At 45.1% G+C, this 22,676-nt stretch overlaps 1 protein-coding gene across 1 annotated transcript; it reads left to right on the top strand.

Annotated features, from left to right (window-relative positions):
- The first annotated feature begins 3,710 nt into the window (after positions 1-3,710).
- Positions 3,711-22,396, top strand: LOC142916563 (E3 ubiquitin-protein ligase Mdm2-like). Its single transcript, XM_076061684.1, has 6 exons — positions 3,711-3,767; positions 7,310-7,386; positions 12,261-12,323; positions 19,797-19,906; positions 21,398-21,472; positions 22,259-22,396. The coding sequence occupies exons 4-6, from the start codon at positions 19,805-19,807 to the stop codon at positions 22,394-22,396; spliced, it is 315 nt and encodes a 104-aa protein (XP_075917799.1). The 5' UTR covers positions 3,711-3,767; positions 7,310-7,386; positions 12,261-12,323; positions 19,797-19,804.
- The last annotated feature ends 280 nt before the right edge of the window (positions 22,397-22,676 follow it).

Below are 22,676 nucleotides of genomic sequence, written 5' to 3'. Positions count from 1 at the left end.
GATGGAGCAAATGCACTCAGCGCAGCTCGGTATGACAAGTCAACAATGCGACCAGCGTGCATACAGCACGGATCGGACTGGAAATTTGACACAGCACCAGAGAACTCGCACAGAAGAGAAACCCTTCAAGTGCAGTGTGTGTGACAAGGCATTTGCACAGTCATCTGTTCTTAAAATACACCAGAGAACACACACGGGATAGAAACCCTTCAAGTGCAGTGTGTGTGGGAAGGCATTTGTGCAGTCATCTGCTCTTGTAGCACACCAGAGAACTCACACGGGAGAGAAACCCTTCAAGTGCAGTGTGTGTGGGAAGGCATTTGTGCAGTCATCTGCTCTTGTAGCACACCAGAGAACTCACACGGGAGAGAAACCCTTCAAGTGCAGTGTGTGTGGGAAGGCATTTGTGCAGTCATCTGCTCTTGTAGCACACCAGAGAACTCACACGGGAGAGAAACCCTTCAAGTGCAGTGTGTGTGGGATGGCATTTGCACAGTCAGCTGCTCTTATAGTACACCAGAGAACACACACGGGAGAGAAACCCTTCAAGTGCAGTGTGTGTGGGAAGGCATTTGCGCAGTCATCTGCTCTTGTAGCACACCAGAGAACTCACATGGGAGAGAAACCCTTCAAGTGCAGTGTGTGTGGGAAGGCATTTGCACAGTCAGCTGCTCTTATAGTACACCAGAGAACACACACGGGAGAGAAACCCTTCAAGTGTACTCTGTGCAGGCAAATGTTTGCACATTCATCAAACCTTCAAGTACACCAGAGAACACAGAAGCATCAGAAGATCCACAAGGAGTGGAGTCTTAAATCAGCTTGTGAAAGTCAAAGTGCCGCAATGAGCCCATCCCTCATGAAACAAGAACCGGAGGAAAATCCCAGCTTTGACACTTAAAGGTATCGAGGTGAAATGTGAAGAGGTGATGGTGAAGAGGTGATGGTGAAGAGCGAAGAAGTGAAGGTAAAATGTGAAGATGAAGATTCACCAAAATGAGACCTTCACATCGATGGAGGCAACGTGAAGCAGGAGGAGAATTCTGACTGAGACAGAGCGAGGCAACTCCCAGCAGTTTGTGGAGGTGTGGGTGGACTTCCTAGACAATACAAAGTTAAATGGAGACCCGGTAGATGTGTAAGCCAGAGACGATGTCGTTACAATAGATGCACCTTTGTCACAGGCCTTTAACGAAAAGAATGCGACGTTGAACACTCAGGTCCTAGGTTCATCCTGCAGAGTAAGAGCGAGCGGATAGTCTTTGTGGACCTGTGGGTTGGGGAGATCTCTGACCAGGAGCGAGAGCCAATAAGCTCCAAAGCATTCACTATGTTATAATAATTGCTTTTACACGGTGCTTGCTTAATCGCCTCGGCAACTCGGAGTTTTGTATCTCGTCTGAAACACTCGAAGAGCATCCCCAAGTAGCAGCTGCCCCTGTGTGGCACAGGGTGGGGCCCTGCACCGGCCTGCATTTATTATTTTTTTCCGCCTGAGGACGACCGCTTGTGTTACGATCGAAACGTTCTGATCTATTATTATTTTGTCTACCTATGTGACTTTACTGAAAGAACCAAAGAGTATGTGAACAAGAGGCTGTCAGTAGGGGGCGATGATTGATGTTTCATCTCAGTTATGTAATTTGTTGCTAATGTTTAGAATTCGCCAGCATGCAATGGCCTACTCGTTTTGAATGACACAACAGTATGTTTTACATCCACTGTTAAGCAGACGCTGCATATTTTTTGTTTAAATAGCTTCTTAATCAGATGTTATCTGATGCAGGACATTTCACTGCAGTAATTAAATTTTGTTAAAATGCCTGTCAATTATTCAGAATGAACGCTTGTCTTATTTTGTGTGTACATGCATCATTTCATTTATAAGGGTCAAACATTGAATAAGTTACGTTAGGACAAAGTGTGTGTGTGTGTTTTGGAAGTAACCTGTACAGAGAACTCAGGTGAGACCCGTTCTTGTGATACAGGTCATGAAGCATCTGGAGCAACTCATTGTCTTTGACATAGGAAGCACACTCGGATCATTCATCAGTTACAAGGCATACCGCTTAAAAGTTACACGTATAGGAGGAGGTACATTCTCTACAACACGAATTATAATTTTGTTTTACGTGTTGACGTAGATTTTGTCGAACTAGGACTAGAAATGCTCCTTGCTGATTCACGTCTGGATGTTCACAACCAATGGTTGAAGCAAGCCTGACCGCCTGCCCCGCCCCTCACAACCATTTGCGGCCTTGGGCCAGGAAAGTCATGAAAAAAATTGCACACGAACAACGCCTCCACGCAAGCTCCCGATGCTCCGTCTTGAAGTCTGAAAATGAAACAACTTTTAATTGTATTATGTCTTGAATTGTATAATTGTATTTCTTCATTAAAAGCTTATTCATTGAAAACGATATTTCGTGTGAAATTTCTCTCGTCATTAAGTAGACGATGGCCTTGCCGGGGGTTCGGTTCGATGCGGACTTTCACCTGGTTGGGATCGCCGGATCGAGACAAGGCGACACGGAGCGGCTGACCGTCTGCAGATCGATTCCAACGTAATCGAACGTCTGACCCTGCGCCTCCGTCGTTGGTAACAGGGGGTGCGTGTCTCCCTTGTGGAGTTTCTGGATAATGTTTGGAATTGCCACAATTTTGACCGTGACACCAACATGCAATGACCTGTGCGTTGTGAATGATGCAACGTTATGTTTTACATCTGCCGTTTAGCAGACTGCGCATATTGTGGTGAATGTTACTGGGGTAGCCAGGTGTGCCTGTCGGATTTTAACCTTGAACGTCTGCAATAAATAGAGAATGTGCTACCACATTCTTGGTTCTTTCGATAAAGTCACGTAAATAGAAAATAACAAAAACAAGAAAATTGGAAAATAATAAATTGATGAAAAGATGCCCATTGGTCGACTGAGATGACTGTGCCCCCCACAGTGTACACACAGTGTACACACACACAGTATACACACATACAGTGTACACACACACAGTGTACGTACACACAGTGTGTACACAATAATTTCAGTTTATATATTTTGGTATACCCCTGTGAGCCATTCGGCTCTTGAATCAAGTCCAACCACAACAAACACGAACAAGAAACATCTTAAAGTGACTACTTTGTGTGACTCTGCAAACAGAAAATCCATGAAAAAACAGCAAAATATTCCTGACAAAAGCACCGTACACCAACGCTGTGTGCTAAAAATCCCAGTGGGATGCAATGTCCACGTTGTTGTTGTTGCTGAGTTCAAGGGAGGGAGCAATGGAAAATTAATCTAAATCAACTTAAACTCCAATCCCGCTCTGTGACGTCACTACTCAGCATCACCTCATCGGCGTGAAACGCCAGGGGGAGGTGTCCCTCGCTAGTGACGTCATGTCACCAAGGTATTCACCCCACCCCGTCTACCGCGCCCTTGAGCGTGACGTCACCTCTGCCTGGGTCACTTCCGTTATCTGTTCAAGTACAATCCTTATTTGGGCAAAGCTACGCCCGGTGACTGGCGGCTCATTAACATAATGTGTTCGTGTCGACCGTCGCGAGTTTATTGCGACGGGTTCAGCACCCACGCCACATCCCTCCACGTATGGGCCGGCTCATTAACATAATTTATTTAAATTAAGACCCGCTCATTGCGGGAGGGGAGTGTTCTTGTACCACGCAAGTGACGTCACCTCCTGCTGCTGCGTGACGTCACGAGGTAACAGAAATCTGCCGCTCCGCGCATGAACTGAAATCCGAGGTGAGAAATTCTCATCGCGGTTGTGGTGGTGGTCGTGGTGGTTGTGGTGGTGGTTGTTGTTTACCAAGGTAGAGCCTCGCTCTCTCTCGTAGGGATGTCAGTTGAGTAGCAGCGAGCATGGGAATCGATGTCCAGGTTGGAACTTTACAACGCGGGGCCTAGCCACGCGGGGCCTTGCCTCCTGCCCTCGCCTGATCGCGTTTGCTTCAATTATCTCGCTTAGTTGAGCAATCTTTGTAAGAAAGTAATCTACCAGGCTATGCGTTTATTGTGTGTTGACCGACTCTCTGTGTTGCATTGCATTACATTTCCAAGTTTTACTCAGTTTGTTTGATTAAGTGTGCTTTTGATTTAAAGCTTTCGTGACTGCAGGGATTCATATTCTTGGTTCTTTCGGTAAAGTCACCACGTAGAAGGGAAACAATAAAATAATAAAAATATAAAATAATAAAAATATGAAACAATAAAATTGTCACGACGTTTCGACTGCAAGAAAATGTTCTTGCTGTGGTTTTTCTTGCTGTGGTTTTCACACCTGATGATGATTGTGTTGCAGTCGAAATGTCGTGATAATTTTATTGTTTTATATATTTTTTATTTTATTGTTTCCCTTCTACATGGTGGTGACTTTACCGAAATAATCAAGAATATAAGTGTGCTTTCTCTCTCTCTGCGTGTCCTCGTGTTATTATTATTTACTGCAGTCACCAAAGTTCCAAATCTCTTATTGACACAAGGCCGTAATTATAATATATTATAATAATTATAATATGTTATAATAATTATAATATATATTGGTGGGGGACATATCCCCCCACAATAATCAAATATGGTCAAAATGCCCCCCCAATATATTGCTATAAAAATATATATTTTTTAAATAATAATTGCTATGCTATGTTAATAAAAACAATTTGCTAAACCTTGGCCACAAAATGTGGACTTGTCTTCATATAACAATGCGTAGATTTGTGTTTATATGATTGTGTTGTACTTTATGAATCCCTAATCTCTGCCATTATATACTATGAAACAAGAAAAGTTAAAAAGTAAAAACAGAGCAATGTAATACAATACAATATTATACATGATTGTATCAAATAACAAAAACATTCCATCCCATGTGTTAGTGAAATTTTTCAATATTTTAGGAAATGTCAGGAAATTAGTTTTCAAATTTAGATTTTTTTCTGGGGGGGGGGGACCCCAGACCCCCTGGTAGATTTGTTCCCCCCCAATGTTGACTCCATGGCTACGGCCTTGCATTGACTCGCGGATTTCTCTACACCCCTCCCCTCTCTCTCTCTGCCTCTCTCTCTCTATTTAAGGCCTCAACACAGAGGCGTTGTTTCTCTGTGCGTACAGTGAGGGAAAAAAGTATTTGATCCCCTGCTGATTTTGTACGTTTGCCCACTGACAAGGAAATGATCAGTCTATAATTTTAATGTTAGGTTTATTTGAACAGTGAGAGACAGAATAACAACAAGAAAATCCAGAAAAACGCATGTCAAAAATGTTATAAATTGATTCGCATTTTAATGAGGGAAATAAGTATTTGACCCCCTCTCAATCAGAAAGATTTCTGGCTCCCAGGTGTCTTTTATACAGGTAACGAGCTGAGATTAGGAGCACACTCTTAAAGGGAGTGCTCCTAATCTCAGCTTGTTACCTGTCTAAAAGACACCTGTCCACAGAAGCAATCAATCAATCAGATTCCAAACTCTCCACCATGGCCAAGACCAAAGAGCTCTCCAAGGATGTCAGGGACAAGATTGTAGACCGACACAAGGCTGGAATGGGCTACAAGACCATTGCCAAGCAGCTTGGTGAGAAGGTGACAACAGTTGGTGCGATCATTCGCAAATGGAAGAAACACAAAAAAACTGTCAATCTCCTTCGGCCTGGGGTTCCATGCAAGATCTCACCTCGTGAAGTTGCAATGATCATGAGAACGGTGAAGAATCAGCCCAGAACTACACGGGAGGATCTTGTCAAAGATCTCAAGGCAGCTGGGACCATAGTCACCAAGAAAACAATTGATAACACGCTTCACCGTGAAGGACTGAAATCCTGCAGCACCCGCAAGGTCCCCCTGCTCAAGAAAGCACATATACATGCCCGTCTGAAGTTTGCCAATGAACATCTGAATGATTCAGAGGACAACTGGGTGAAAGTGTTTTGGTCGGATGAGACCAAAATGGAGCTCTTTGGCATCAACTCAACTCGCTGTGTTTGGAGGAGGAGGAATGCTGCCTATGACCCCAAGAACACCATCCCCACCGTCAAACATGGAGGTGGAAACATTATGCTTTGAGGGTGTTTTTCTGCTGAGGGGACAGGACAACTTCACCGCATCAAAGGGACGATGGACGGGGCCATGTACCGTCAAATTTTGGGTGAGAAACTCCTTCCCTCAGCCAGGGCATTGAAAATGGGTCGTGGATGGGTATTCCAGCATGACAATGACCCAAAACACAGGGCCAAGGCAACAAAGGAGTGGCTCGAGAAGAAGTACATTAAGGTCCTGGAGTGGCCTAGCCAGTCTCCAGACCTTAATCCCATAGAAAATCTGTGGAGGGAGCTGAAGGTTCGAGTTTCCAAACGTCAGCCTCGAAACCTTAATGACTTGGAGAAGATCTGCACAGAGGAGTGGGACAAAATCCCTCCTGCGATGTGTGCAAACCTGGTGGCCAACTACAAGAAACGTCTGACCTCTGTTATTGCCAACAAGGGTTTTGCCACCAAGTACTAAATCATGTTTTGCAGAGGGGTCAAATACTTTTTTCCCTCATTAAAATGCAAATCAATTTATAACGTTTTTGACATGCGTTTATCTGGATTTTTTTTGTTATTCTGTCTCTCACTGTTCAAATAAACCTACCATTAAAATTAGACTGATCATTTCTTTGTCAGTGGGCAAATGTACAAAATCAGCAGGGGATCAAATACTTTTTTCCCTCACTGTATGTGTGTATCTCTCTGTTTCTCTGTGTTATATCTCTCTCTGTGTGTCTCCGTGTCTGTCTTTTGTCTCTCTTTCAAATTGAGCAACCTTTGGAAGAACGTTATCAACCAGGTGGGGTGTTGACTGTTATGTTGGCCGACTCTGTGTTGTATTGCATTACATTTCTAAGTTTACTAGGTTTGTTTTCTCTTGCATTTGTACCTGATGATGATTGCTTGTGTTGCAATTGAAACGTCGCATGCTATGTGCACACAGCGTTGGTGTACGGTGCTTTTTGTGGAATATTTTGCTGTTTTTCCCTGGATTTTATGTTTGCACAGTCACACATAGTCACTTCAAGATGTTTTCTTGTTCATGTTTTTTGTTTGTTGTGGTTGCACCCAATTCAAGAGCCGAATGGCTCACAGGTCTATACCAAATAAATTAAACTGAAACTATTAATTAATTAAATTTCCCTACGTGACTTTACCGAAAGAACCAAAGAGCATCTTAAGTTTTCATTTCTCTTCACCTGGCTCGCTACTTTGTAACTTTGTTTTGTTTTAAATATTCACAGTTTTTTTTTATTTTGTACCAGGCCACGCCCACGTTGAGCTGCTGTACCGCCCTTGTTTACAGAAGCAACCTGCCCACAACAACAACAATATCAACAAGGTGGGGCTTGTCAACAGCGTGGTGGTGTTCACTCTAGACACGTGGCGGTGTTCACTCTAGACACGTGGTGGTGTTCACTCTAGACACGTGGCGGTGTTCACTCTAGATGCGTGGCGGTGTTCACTCTAGACGCGTAGTGGTGTTCACTCTAGACGCGTGGCGGTGTTCACTCTAGACGCGTGGCGGTGTTCATTCTCTAGATGCGTGGCGGTGTTCACTCTAGACACGTGGTGGTGTTCACTCTAGACACGTAGTGGTGTTCACTCTAGACGCTTAGTGGTGTTCACTCTAGACACGTGGTGGTGTTCACTCTAGACCAGTGGTTCTTAACCTTGTTGGAGGTACCGAACCCCACCAGTTTCATATGCGCATTCACCGAACCCCTCTTTAGTGAAAAATAAAATGTGATTTTTTTCAAATTCAAGACGTAGATATGTTTTTTACTGGTACACAAAATGAGCCGTGCATGAACATTACCTTGTTCAAAGAATAAAACCAACACAATGCATAAACTCACAACAAATTACATACCTGGAAATCAATGTGACTTCTGCTGTTGCCTTTGAGAGATCAGTTCAGATATGCGTGGCTTCACCTTGGCAAGTGCCACTCTCATGTCATTTTCACAGCAAAGTCTGTTCCTTTTCTTCGTTTTTATGTCCAGCATCCTCGAAAAGGATTGCTCACAAAGATATGTTGTAACAAATGGTGTAAAAAAATCCAGGGCTTTCTTAGCAATAACTGGATACTTGTTCATTTGTCGACACCAAAACGTTGAGAGCGTTGTTGTTCTGAAGAGTTGCTGTTGAACCTGGCTCTGCTGAATTTCAATGATTTCGTCGAGGAATTCATCATTGACATCTGCTGTTTCAACAGCAAACGTGAACGGCTGTCTCACCCATGCTGGATATGACTCTCTTGTAGGGAAATATCCGTCGAGAGACTTTGCAAGCTCATCTAAGTGCGTGGCAATTGTTTGCTTCAGTTCCGTGGATACAGAAATATCTCCGATTCCAGACACATCTTCGATCTTACTTGCACAGTCGTCCAGAAGCGGGAAGTTTGCGAAGTTATTGTTCTCTGTTCGTCGTTTCCATAACGGTAGCTTTTTTTAAAAAGCCTTCAGGTGTTCTTCCGCTTCCATGATATTGACTCCACCACCCTGCATCTGCTGATTGAGATGATTGAGAGCTGCGAATATATCAGCCATGTACGCTAAAATGAGAATGAACTCAGGATTTTTGAAGCAATCTGCATGGCAGTGTTGGTGCTCTTGCAAAAACAGGGCTAATTCCACACGCATGGCAAAAACACGATTCAGCACCTGTCCCCGGGATAACCACCGAATATTAGAATGGAGCAGAAGTACCTCAAATTCAGAGCCCATTTCTTTACACAGCTCACTGAAGATGCGGTGCCTCAGAGCACTTTTTCGCACATAGTTCACACATTCCACCACAGTTTTTAATACTTCTGCCATTTTTGGAGGTAAGGTTTTTGTTGCCAACGCATGCCTGTGCAGAATACAATGCGTCACAATGATGTGTGGTGCATCGGCCTTTACTAGCGCACCAAAACCAGACTTTCTTCCCAGCATGACTGGAGCTCCGTCCGTACAAACTGCAGAAACCATATCCCATGAAAGATTGTTGTCTCTGAAGAAGTCATCCACAAGCTTCTTCACATCGGCTGCCTTCGTTGTTGTTGTTGTAAGAGGCTTACAAAATAAAAACTCTTCTTTTATCATGTCGTCTTTCACATAGCGTACAAAAACAGCAAGCTGGCTTAGATCAGAAACGTCTGTGGTTTCGTCGAGTTGAAGGCTGAATTTTGCCGGGCTTGAAATCAGATCCGCGACTACTTGAGCCAAGATGTCTTTACTCATGTCTTCTATTCTGTCACTGACGGTGTCATTTGAAAGGGGAATTTGGGATAATTTACCTTCGGCCGCTGTTCCGAGTATCAGATTCGCCATCTTTAATGCAGCTGGTTTCACAAGTGTTTCACCAATGGTGTGTGGCTTGCCCTGCTTTGCGATCAGGTAAGCAACTTCGTACGATGCTGTCAGGATCGGTTTGTTAACAGGTACAAATCCAAGAGCAGGCAGAGTGGCCCTTTCATCGAATCTGGCTCTCTTCACCCTGAATTCAGCAAGTGTTGTGTTCTTGTATTCCCCGTCTCCATGCAGCTTCAAGAAGTGTTCCTTTAGTTTTGCCGGTGCAAGACTAGAGTTGCTCAACTTGGCGTTGCAAATCATGCAGATAGGACGCTCACTCCCATCACGTTCCGTGATACATGAGAATCCATGTTGTACATATTCGTCCGACCACTTTCTTCTTTTGCCCAACATAGTATGGATAAAATATTAAAGAAATCACACGACGTACGACAACAACAGTCACACGTTGACTACTGAGTACGCACTAAATTCCCCGCAGCGCTGATTGGCCAAGCAGTGTAGCATGATCATCTGCAGCCAGTGATGGCCAAGCGGGCCGTGTGTGTCATCACAAATTTACACAATAATTCAAGTGTGTCCGGACCTCCGTGGCGGGGGCTCTGCCGAACCCCTGAGATCGACTCACCGAACCCCTGGGGTTCGATCGAACCCAGGTTAAGAACCACTGCTCTAGACGCTTGGTGGTGTTCACTCTAGACACTTGGTGGTGTTCACTCTAGACGTTTGGTGGTGTTCACTCTAGACGCGTGGCGGTGTTCACTCTAGACGCGTGGCGGTGTTCACTCTAGACGCTTGGCGGTGTTCATTCTCTACATGTAGAGGGGAAACCGGGGGATCGGGAAGGAAATCCACACGACCACGGGGAGAGAGACACGCAGCCTCGGCTGTGTTGATTGATCCTCAACTACTTGGTGGAGTGAGGAAGCATTACTACTGAGCAGGTGAAGGTGGCCAGGCGTGGGTCTGGACACACCACCACCTGTGAACCATGCCAGTGTGTGACAGTGGTGGAGCCAGTGGGGGGTAGGGTGGCACGTGCTTCCCCAACGATCCGATAGAAATCCCTCATTTTGATAGGATCATTGAGGTTTATTAGTAACGAGCTTCACTACCCAGCTTCGCCCGGGACTTGGATTCTTGTCTTGGATTAACTTCACATTCCCTTCTATTTCACTGAAAAACCCTGGAAAAAATTGATGCTTGCAAGAAAGAAAAAAGCCGAAACAAATAAATTTACCTAAATCGGATGTTTTCACTCAAGGAAATTCAACCCTAACGCACTTCTACGTAAGGTCGATTTTGGCCACTCGGGGAAGGGAATAATGACGTGGCGAGCTGAAAATAGTCACGTTCACTTAGAAATTACAGACAGCGTCAGCCGTGCAAATTTTCACGACGCCAGAGCTCAGCGTTGGAGAGGTTTTTGCTGCTTCGCACAAACAAACAGATGGAATGTTCTGCTTCATATTTTAGATAGCAGTTCTACCCGTTCTTCGCACGGAGGATGTGTGTTGAACTCCGAGAAGCCAATGGCTTCATCGGCCAGGAGCGAAGCGCCAACTAAAATCTCCCGGCACGCTGTTAACAGCTCTAAGCATTGCAGAGCGCTTGACTCAGAGGTGTTGCGGGTTGACGGCAGACACTTCATGGTCATTTCCCCCCCCCCCCCCAAAAAAAAAATACAAAATACTTTTTACATTTTTTACATTGTGTACAGTATGGAACATACCCACATGCCAAATTTCAAGTGTGTGGCACGTTGGGAAGTATGCTAAACATTTCGAACAGACACATGTATCCACACATTTCCCTTTCATATATATAGATAAATCAGCATTTTGCGACCCCCACTGCCACCGTGTGGCATATTATTACGTGCCAGGGACTCTATGAGAGTACAACAGTCCGAGTCCATAATTGGCAATAAGTAACGGCAAAGCAGTTATAAGTGGCTCACAGAATTTTGCGCAGTTGCGTATACAGTACACGACTTCCCTGAAGGCAAACACCTTCAGCGAGTGCAATGCCGATCACACGCGTCGAATAAAAAGTAAGGGACAAGTCATTACTTACTAACAACTCCTTACTAACAACTCCTTACTTACTAACAACTCCTTACTAACAACTCCTTACTGACAACTCCTTACTAACAACTCCTCACTAACAACTCCTTACTAACAACTCCTTACTTACTAACAACTCCTTACCAACAACTCCTTACTTACTAACAACTCCTATCATTTTTCATTGCTGGAGGGGTTTCCCCCCTTACCTGAAAATCCTGGCTCCGCCTCTGAGTGTGTGACAGTGTCAAGTTTGTGTTTGCAGTAAAGTCTATTAACTCTATTGAGCACGGAGGTTATATCAAAACAATAGTTTCTTTTTGTTTTCCTCTGCAACTCTTTATAAGAATGGAGTCAGGAAGTTAACACAGCACACACGTGCAGCTGAAGTCGGATCTGTTCATCCCAGCATTCAAGGACATCTGTGCCTGGCTTCACACCTCTAAGTTGCGATTGAACATTAATTTATGCATTTCTTCATAACACAAACAGTATTATTTAAACACCCTTTGCTATGTCAGCTGAATTTAGCTTTCATAAATATTCCTTTTGTTGCCAGACAGCTGAAATTGTGTGCTCGGAGTTTTTGGTGAACATTCATTTTGAAGATACGAGGGCTTCCAGGCATGTTTATAACCATTTGCCCTCTCATTGTGTGCCATAACAGCCCGTGTGATGAATTTGGGACACTTTTCCACTATATCATGATTATATGAATAAGTATAGACGTGTAAGTCACGTGTTACTGTGTATATATGCTTTCCTCTGTGCCTCGATACTGACGTGTAGATGGTGTGGATATTATTTTTTTCTGTCTGCAGCTGACGCTTCTTCTGACGCTTCCTCTGCAGAATTGGTCTGATGGAGCAAATGCACTCAGCGCAGCTCGGTAGGACAAGGCAACAATGCGACCGGTGTGCATACAGCACGGATCGTACTGGAAATTTCACACGGCACAAGAGAACTCACACAGGAGAGAAACCCTTCAAGTGCAGTGTGTGTGGGATGGCGTTTGCACATTCATCTACTCTAGTAGAACACCAGAGAACACACGGGAGAGAAACCCTTCAGGTGCAGTCTGTGTGGGAAGGCGTTTCCACGTTCATCTGCTCTTGTAATACACCAGAGAACACACACGGGAGAGAAACCCTTCAAGTGCAGTGTGTGTGGGAAGGCGTTTGCACAGTCATCTAATCTTGTAGAACACCAGAGAACACACACGGGAGAGAAACCCTTCAAGTGCAGTGTGTGTGGGTATCCGTTTGCACATTCATCTACTCTTGTAATACACCAGAGAACACACACGGGAGAGAAACCCTTCAAGTGCAGTGTGTGTGGGAAGGCGTTTGCACATTCATCTGCTCTTGTAATACACCAGAGAACACACACGGGAGACAAACCCTTCAAGTGCACTGTGTGTGGGACGGCGTTTGCACAGTCTAATCTTGTAGAACACCAGAGAACTCACACAGGAGAGAAACCCTTCAAGTGCAGTGTGTGTGGTGTTGTATACGGCCCTTTTTCCACAATTAATATCCATAAGAATATTTACGGATGCATACACCTAGATTTCTTTTTCCTTTCTTTCGTGACAAACAATATATAATATTTTTTTTAATGAATCAAACCAGTAAGCCAGAAACACGAAAAACCAGATGTCGGTCATAAACAGACCATTAAAGAATAAAGAAATAATAAAACTCTCAAGGCGAGGATGTAACAGCTATCGGCGAAAATCTCCAGATGAACAAGAGTTTGATGGGCCCCTTAGGAAAGGTCCCTCCGAGGTCAGAACACCAAGAGAGCAGACACCAGACGCCAACAGGGTAAATCGTATACATATTCTTTTCCTTATTTTCCAGTAAAACAACAACAAAAAAAATTAAAAGGCAACAACAAGAATAAGATAAAAGTAGCGAGCCTAACGCTCACTCCAATTAAGAACAGGCCACCAGACACATCAGTGAATTATTATCCAATAATTAATTCGCTATCAAATGATTTTCACCTTTAATACTTTTACTGTTAAAGCAAAGCTTGGAGACAAAATACCGAGTCACATCAAAGGTTATCGAGAAGGAATGAGGCGAACGGGCAAACTTACGAAAGAGTTTAAACAATATCCCAAGCAACCACGACCATCTTTGTCTCTCTCACAGCGCGGAGAAGCAGGAATTACACCTTATCACAAGGGGCCATCTGGAAAAGCCAGCCGGGTTTGATGAGGAGACACACCCCACCCCACACACGGCAACCAGACAAACAAGTTTTAAAGAAATTGCAAAATAACATTAATAATAATGTGTTAACCTTAAACGATATTCCATTATAGAACCTTACAGAACCAAGGGATATGGATTCCAACAATCTGGAAACAGACCTCTTAAACTCAGGATGAAAATTATTTTTCTTTTTAATAATTCCATCATAACAATTCGAACCTCGGTAAACCGAGAGGTGTCGGGAGGACGTAGTTACAAACACGAGTCGTGGCGAACATGGAGTCGAAATGATATTTGCAAAGTATAGAGAGATGGGAAGATCCCGGCCACCTTTGTCTTTCCCTGCAGCACGTGATAAAATGCATACGCTCGGAAGAGCATCTTCACTTGGAAATAAATCAAATACTATCAATCACAAGCAGGATCATAACTGTGTATGATAAGATACCAACTGTGATGTGAAATGTTAAACTTAAAAAAAATCTTAACCATTTCTTTGTGCGTCGGAACGTGAACGGAAAAGGGGGGGGGGAACCCGCCCCTCTCTCTGGGTGGAGGGATCAGACAACCAGACGCCACCGAGATGAATCGAGGTGTCTGTTGTCTTGATGTTTATGGCTTGAGGAAAGACCCGAACAGGACCGTGTCATAAATGACACACACACAAACATACACACTGACACACGAACCCCCCCCACCACCGACACACGAACCCCCCCCACCGACATACGATCAGATCAAAGATAGCTCCACCTCGTGAGGGGGAGCCGAGAAGGGGAGAGATTTTTGGCATAAAAAGGAGCCGTTTCAGCATTGAAACCAGCTCATCAGCCCTCGGGGCCAACTCATCAGCCCTCGGGGGCAGCTCAACAGAAGAAGACTCATCTCAACTCAGCTCAACAGAAGAAGACTCATCTCAACTCAGCTCAACAGAAGAAGACTCATCTCAACTCAACTCAGCAGAAGAAAAACTTGACCTGTCGCTCGCGAGCGCAGCGTCAGCTACTACAGCAGTGGAAAGAGCGCGCGCCGGCGTAGCTCATCCAGCAGTGGAGGAAACTGCTGTCAGCGAATCAGCACGGGCGCGTTCGCGTATCTTCAAGGAGAAAGAGCGCGGCCAGCAACGCCAAGCAAGAGCGTGCAGCAGCTCAGCCAGCAGTGGAGAGAAACTGCTATCAGCGAACCAGCACGGGCGCGTTCGCGCGTCTTCAAGGAGAGGAAGCGCGCGCCACCAGCGTGCCATCAGCACCAGCCATCAGCACCAGCGCGCCGCTGCGGGCGTGCTTCTAACGCCGTCTACCAGACGGTCATCTCAGCTACAACAACGCATCTACTCGTTCACCAACGTCCGTCGAGTCCGAACCAACTACTGAAAGAAGAATCAACTGATACGTATGATACACTGCCCCCCACTACACACAAACCAGACGTCTGCTTGACGCAAAGAATCGATTCCGAACATTGGCCTACTCTTTCACCACTCACACCATTCAACACACACACACACGGGTCATTAACAAAGCCTAAAAACCTCAAGCCATTGAACCATCCGTGATTGTGGAAACATCGCAACGACCGAGTGAATAATCCATCGTTTTTAAGAGTGTTCATAATTTTTCTCTGTAATATTGTGCTGGGGCTGTACTTCTAACCGCATAAATTACCAACTGACCCATTAACAAGGATTAATTCTTGGCTCCTCACCACGGAGCGCCGCTCGCGGGGTTGAAGAGCGGGTTCAACCGGTTCCCTGTCAGGGGTCTGGCCACAATCAATTAAAAGATTGGCCCGAGATAAGGATCTCAAAAGGAAACATCGCCACCCATTGAGTCGCGTTGAGAAGTTGATTAGGAATACTTGAGTCGTTCGTTAATATTTGTCTGTCTGCATAATCTTGCCGGTATCCACGAATGAAATAACGAATTCAAACGCATATTTGTGCCTCCAAGAATAATACTGGTTGGAGTGCCCTGTCAACGAGTAGCGTTGCATAATAATCAGTCATCCTATTGTTAACAACGTGACAATAATTGCATTAAGGGCCGCGCATGATCAGTGACCGAATGCTGTTTTGTGTGACAATTCAAGTAACGAAGCATTGTGGCCATCGAGTGGTGTTGATAAGGCAATTAGAAGTATTACAGTCGAACGCTTTAAATTCATAATCGTTATGAATCAATGAACGAACATCAACGTGGTACTGTGCTGACGATTTCAAGCATAATAACTTCGCATATCAGAATGTATTAAGGATTGGATACGAATCAAAGACCAAGTGCCGTGTTGTGTAACAATTCAAGCATACGAGTTTGCATATTATAAAGTTAAGGTTTGATAGAATAGTTCGCATGTTTTTAATCTCTCTCTCAACAACCGATCGATTGCGTTACGCGTCGGGAATTAACCACAGGTGCCGCTATCGAGGTGAAACAACGCAATCGTGATGGTATCGTGTTAACGCTGTGTTGAAATTCCAAATCCCGAGATTGAGTTTTTCATATATAAGTTAGCTAGAAATAAAATTGATTAAAGCAGAAGGTTTGTGTGTGATTCTTCCTGAAATTCTGCATAATATTGTTCTGCGTATGAGATCTGAATCCTGGGGACCTATCATAAGCACACTATCACCACATGATCCATAACACACATAATCCGTAATGTTCAATCGAGAGTAATCGTATCCTTATCGATAATACGGAATTGAAGAGCAGAGTCGAATCGTCTCTCTCTCATTCACGCTCACAACGCCTGCGTCACTGCATACGATTAATTGCGTTATTCCAATTCATAACACAATCCTCGTCACCGAGGCTCGACCTGATAATCCATAACGACCTGCATTATCATAACCACGCCCACTCGCATAAATTAATACGATTATCTCTCGAATCAGCATAATTTATGCACATAATTACACTAATTAACATAATTTCGGAGAAATTATGCAAATCTCAAATTTCATTTAATTTTCATTATTTTCATCAATTTTCATAACACCTATATATACAACAGTGGGAAGGCATTTGCAGATTCATCAAATCTTCAAGTACACCAGAGAACACACACGGGAGAGAAACCCTTCAGGTGCACTCCGTGCGGGATAACGTTTGCACAGCAACCACATCTTCAAGTACACCAGAGAACACAGAAGCATCAGAAGATCCACAAGGAGTGGAGTCTGAAATCGGCTTGTGAAAGTCAAAGTGCCACCATGAGCCCATCCCTCATGAAACATGAACCGGAAGAAAATCCCAGCTTGGACACTTTTAAAGTTATCGAGGTGAAATATGAAGAGGTAATGGTGAAGAGGGAAGAAGTGATGGTGAAGAGGGAAGAAGTGATGGTGAAATGTGAAGATGAAGATTCAACTCCAAAATGGGACCTTCACATTGATGGAGGTAACGTGAAGCAAGAGGAGAATTCTGACTGTGAGGCAGAGCGAGGCAACTCCCAGCAGTTTGTGGAAGTGGAGGTGTGGGTGGACTTCCTCCGAGACAATACAAAGTCAAGTGGAGACCCGGTAGATGTGTAAGCCAGAGACGATGTCGCTACAATAGATGCACCTTTGTCACAGGCCTTTAATGACAAGAATATGAAGTTGAACACTCATTTCCTAGGTTCAACCTGCAGAGTAAGAGCGGCCAGTCTTTGTGGACCTGTGGGTTGGGTCAATCTCTCACCAGGAGCGAGAGACAATAAGCTCCCAAGCATTCACGATGTTCTCATGATAATTGCGTTTACGCTTTGCTCGCTTAATCGCCTCGGCAACTCGGAGTTTTGTATCTCGTCTGAGACGCTCGAAGAGCATCCCCAAGTAGCAGCTGCCCCTGTGTGGCACGGAGTGGTGGCCCTGCACCGGCCTGCATGTGGGCAAGAGACTGTCAGTAGGGGGCGATGATTGATGCGTCATCTCAGTTGTGTAGTTTGTAGGCAATCTTGATTTCGAAGCTTTCGTGACTGCAGGAATCCACACTCTTGAGTTATTTCGGTAAAGTCACCACGTGGGTAGAAACATAACAGATCACGGCGTTTAGATCACAACACAAGCAATCGTCATCAGGTGGGACAACCACAGCAAGAGAAATTGCTGAAGTAGTAGGCGCCTACTCCAGCAGTTTCTTCTTCTTGCTGCTGTGCTTGTCCCACCTGATGACGATTGCTTGTGTTGCCATCGAAGTGCCGTGATCTATTATTTGTAGCGTAATGTTTAGAATTTGCTACATTTTGACCCAGACCCCAGCATGCAACGGCCTACTCGTTTTGAATGATGCAACAATAGTACGTTGTACATACACTGTTAAGCAGACGGTGCGTATTTGTAAAATAACTTCTTGTTAATACGATGTAACGTGATGCAGTCAATATCGCTGCAGTAATCAATGTTAATATGCCCGTCAATAATTTAGAATGAATACTTGTCTGATTGTGCGCGTACATGTAACATTTTGTCTGAGGGTCACACATTGATTAAGTGATGTTAGGACAAAGTGTGTGTGTGTTTTGGAAGTAACCTGTACAGAGAACTCAGGTGAGACCCGTTGTTCTTGTGATACAGGTCAAAGGGTACTTTTGTGTTTCACGAAGCGTCTGCCTCTGGAGCAACTCATTGTCTTTGAAATAGGGAGCACACTCGGATCATTCATCAGTTACAAGGCATACCACTTGAAAGTTAAACGTATAGGAGGAGATACATTCTCTACAACACGAATTGTAGTTTTGTCTTACGTGTTGACGTAGATTTTGTCTAACTAGGACTAGAAATGCTCCTTGCTGATTCACGTCTGGATGTTCGTAACCATCGGTTGAAGCAAACCCCACTGCTGCTGTTGAGACGCTGTGCACCAATAATGGCCCAACACATTGACGGCCTTCAGGCCAGGAAAGTCACAACATTTGCACACGAAGGACGCATTCACGCAAGTACCCCATGCTCCGTTTTGAAGTTTTAAAATGAAACATCTTTGAATTGTGTTGTGTTTTGAGTTAGATGATTTTATTTCTTCATTAAAAGCTTGTATCAATTTACATCTGGAAGACTTCATTGAAAAGGACATTTCGTGTGAATTTTCTCTCGTCATTAAGTAGATGGCCTTGCCGGGGGTTCGGTTTAATGCGGACACAAACAGTGTACACACACACAGTGTACACACACACAGTGTACATACACAGTGTTAACACACTACACACACACACACAGTGTATACACAGTGTACACACACACACAATGTACACACACACAGTTTACACATACAGTGTACACACACAGTGTACACACACAATGTACACATACAGTGTACACACAGTGTACACACACACAGTGTACACACTGTACATACACAGTGTTCACACACTACACACACACAGTGTATACAGTGTACACACACAATGTACACACACACAGTGTACACATACACAGTGTAGACACACACAGTGTACACACAGTTTACACACACAATGTACACACATAGTGTACACACACAGTGACGAGTGTCGCTGTCTTCCTGCTGTCTCCACAGCTGCCGTGACGAGTGTCGCTGTCTTCCTGCTGTCTCACAGCTGCCGTGACGAGTGTCGCTGTCTTTCTGCTGTCTCACAGCTGCCGTGACGAGTGTCGCTGTCTTCCTGCTGTCTCACAGCTGCGGTGACGAGTGTCGCTGTCTTCCTGCTGTCTCCACAGCTACCGTGACGAGTGTCACTGTCTTCCTGCTGTCTCACAGCTGCCGTGACGAGTGTCGCTGTCTTCATGCTGTCTCTACAGCTGCCGTGACGAGTGTCGCTGCCTTCCTGCTGTCTCTACAGCTGCGGTGACGAGTGTCGCTGTCTTCCTGCTGTCTCTACAGCTGCCGTGACGAGTGTCGCTGTCTTCCTGCTGTCTCTACAGCTGCCGTGACGAGTGTCGCTGTCTTCCTGCTGTTTCCGCAGCTGCCGTGACGAGTGTCGCAGTCTTCCTGCCGTCTCACAGCTGCCGTGACGAGTGTCGCTGTCTTCCTGCTGTCTCACAGCTGCCGTGACGAGTGTCGCTGTCTTCCTGCTGTCTCTACAGCTGCCGTGACGAGTGTCGCTGTCTTCCTGCTGTCTCCACAGCTGCCGTGACGAGTGTCGCTGTTTTCCTGCTGTCTCCACAGCTGCCGTGACGAGTGTCGCTGTCTTCCTGCTGTCTCACAGCTGCCGTGATGAGTGCCGGTGACTCCAGGTTGTCTCTGGCCGCTGCCGTGATGAGTGCCGGTGACTCCAGGTTGTCTCTGGCCGCTGCTGGAGCTCACAGGAACATTCTGGTGAGTCGCTTTTAGGGGGGCTCACCGGTGCTCTGTGTACTACTATACACTGTACACTACTATACACTGTACGCTATACTATACACTGTACAGTTTAACACGTAGGCTTTCGCGACCAATATTATTCATAATAAAGTTTTTTGGGTTAGATCACGTTTATTTATAAATTTGTCGTAACCCTCCACCACCCGACACGGCCAATCAGCAAAAAAAGTGTCACGTTGACAAAAGACAAATAATTCACTACTTCAGCCCACCGGTGTGTTGAAGAGTTAATCCACATTTACAGTTTGAGTACGACGTTTCGCTGGTAAATACATCCAGCATCATCAAGCAATTCGCCAGAATGGTAAAGCCCTCGCTTGCTCCCGGTTTTTTATATAGTGTGGCCTGGAAGCGTATTATTAAATAATACACATTACATTTAAATAATTACTAATCTACAACTCATTACTAATCATAAACAATGACTGATTACTAATCGATTATATAATTACAATACCCCCCCCTCCGCCTCTAATCGCTGCACCTGATATGAGTTAAGTGATGACGTCACCCTGCTGCTCTATATAAAAACCGGGAGCAAGCGAGGGCTTTACCATTCTGGCGAATTGCTTGATGATGCTGGATGTATTTACCAGCGAAACGTCGTACTCAAACTGTAAATGTGGATTAACTCTTCAACACACCGGTGGGCTGAAGTAGTGAATTATTTGTCTTTTGTCAACGTGACACTTTTTTTGCTGATTGGCCGTGTCGGGTGGTGGAGGGTTACGACACATTTATAAATAAATGCGATCTAACCCAAAAACCTTTATTATGAATACACTGTACACTATACACTGCACACTATACACTGTACACTATACTATACACTGTACACTATACTATACACTGTACGCTATACTATACACTACTATACACTGTACACTATACACTGTACACTATACTATACACAACTATACACTACATTACTATACACTTCACAACTATACACTGTACACTATACACAACTATACACTACATTACTATACACTACACAACTATACACTGTACACTATACACAACTATACACTACAATTACTATACACTACACTACTATGCACTACATTACTATACACTACACTATACCCTACACTACTATAAACTACAGTACTATACGCTACTATACACAATGCACTACTATACACTACAATGTAATATACACTACTATACACTACAATCGGTCCTGGGCCTCCCCTAGGTTGACTCAAAAGAGTAGCTGGTGTAGCGGTGTGTCGTAGTAAACAAAGCCACTGGGGAGACAAAGGCGGTTCGGCGTGGTGCTGGCCACCCACCCCCTCATGTGCCACAGTGCCGGCAGCCTTGATAGGTGCTTCTCTTCGCTAACAGCACTTGCCCCTATAGCCTGCCGAGGCTACACGGGGGACCTTTGTGTCTGTGTGAGTGATGACATGTGGCTCCGTGATGCCTCTGTCCGCTGGGACGCAGCTGAAGCCGGTGCCTGCAATGCTTCGTCTGCTGCAGTCGGTCGGTGTCGAGGGCGACACATTCACGTGGGAGCAGGTGGGTCCCATCACGGCCACCAACACCATCATCATCTGCGTGGCTAGGAGATGTTGACTACCTCGCCTGGTGTACAGGAGGTCGTGGGACCCACCATCATCATTATCAGGGTGGCTAGGAGATGTTGACTACCTCGTCTGGTGTACAGGAGGTCGTGGATTCTATCGCGACCCAGACACCTGCTGTATAATTTGGATTTGCAGGATTATCACAGATGGCTACGTGCGGTGCGAAAGAAGTTCAACATAGTACAGACGTTACACTCACCCACCCACTCACCCAACCACTCGTCCACCCACTCATTCATTGACCTACTCAGCCACCCACTCACCCAACCACTCACCCACTCCATTTACCCACACACTAACACTCACTCATCCAACCACTCACTCATCCACTCACTCACCCAACCACTCACTCTACTCACCCTCTAACCCATCCACTCATCCTCTAACCCATCCACTCACTGACTAGTCCATCTCTTCCGCCCATGCCACTAAATCACTGATCCACCCACTCACTCACTGATTCTCTCACTGATCCACACACCCACTCACTCACCTACTCACTCACCTACCCACCCACTCACCCACTCAATCACTCAACCACCCACTCACTCACCTACCCACCCACTCACCCACTCAATCACTCAACCACCCACTCACTAACTCATCCACTCACTCACCCACTCACTCACCCACCCACCTACTCACCCACTCAGTCACCCACTCGTGTGTGTGCATGCATGCGTGTGTGTGTGCATGTGTGTGTGTACGTCCCACGTAGGCGTACCACTACGTGGGACAATACATCAAGCGGAGACAACTTTACGATGTAGAGAGGCCGTACCTGGTGAGGTGTGGCGGGGACCCCCTGGGGGAGGTGTTTGGTGTGGAGGGATTCTCACTCAGAGATCCCAGGTGAGGGAGATAGAAAGAGGGTGGAGAGAGATTTGGTGGGTGGGTGAGTGAGTGTGGGTGAGCGGATGAGTTATTTAGTGAGTGAGTGGGAGGGAGGGCGAGTGGGGGAGTGAATTATTGAGTGGGTGGGTGAGCTGTTTAGTGAGTGGGTGAGTGATTGAGTGGGTGAATATTCTTTGGTTCTTTCACTAAAGTCACGTAGATAGAAAAATTATAATTTAAAAAGTGAAATAAAAAGAAACAAACGAGAGAGAGGGGTGGAGAGAGAGAGAGAGGGGCGGTAG

The sequence above is a fragment of the Petromyzon marinus genome, unplaced genomic scaffold (genome assembly GCF_048934315.1).
Source record: "Petromyzon marinus isolate PM22_M1 ecotype Great Lakes invasive population unplaced genomic scaffold, UKy_Petmar_22M1.pri1.0 PM_G_Scaffold_4, whole genome shotgun sequence".
NCBI classification, from domain to species: domain Eukaryota; kingdom Metazoa; phylum Chordata; class Hyperoartia; order Petromyzontiformes; family Petromyzontidae; genus Petromyzon; species Petromyzon marinus.
This window is presented reverse-complemented; position numbering and strand designations above follow the sequence as displayed.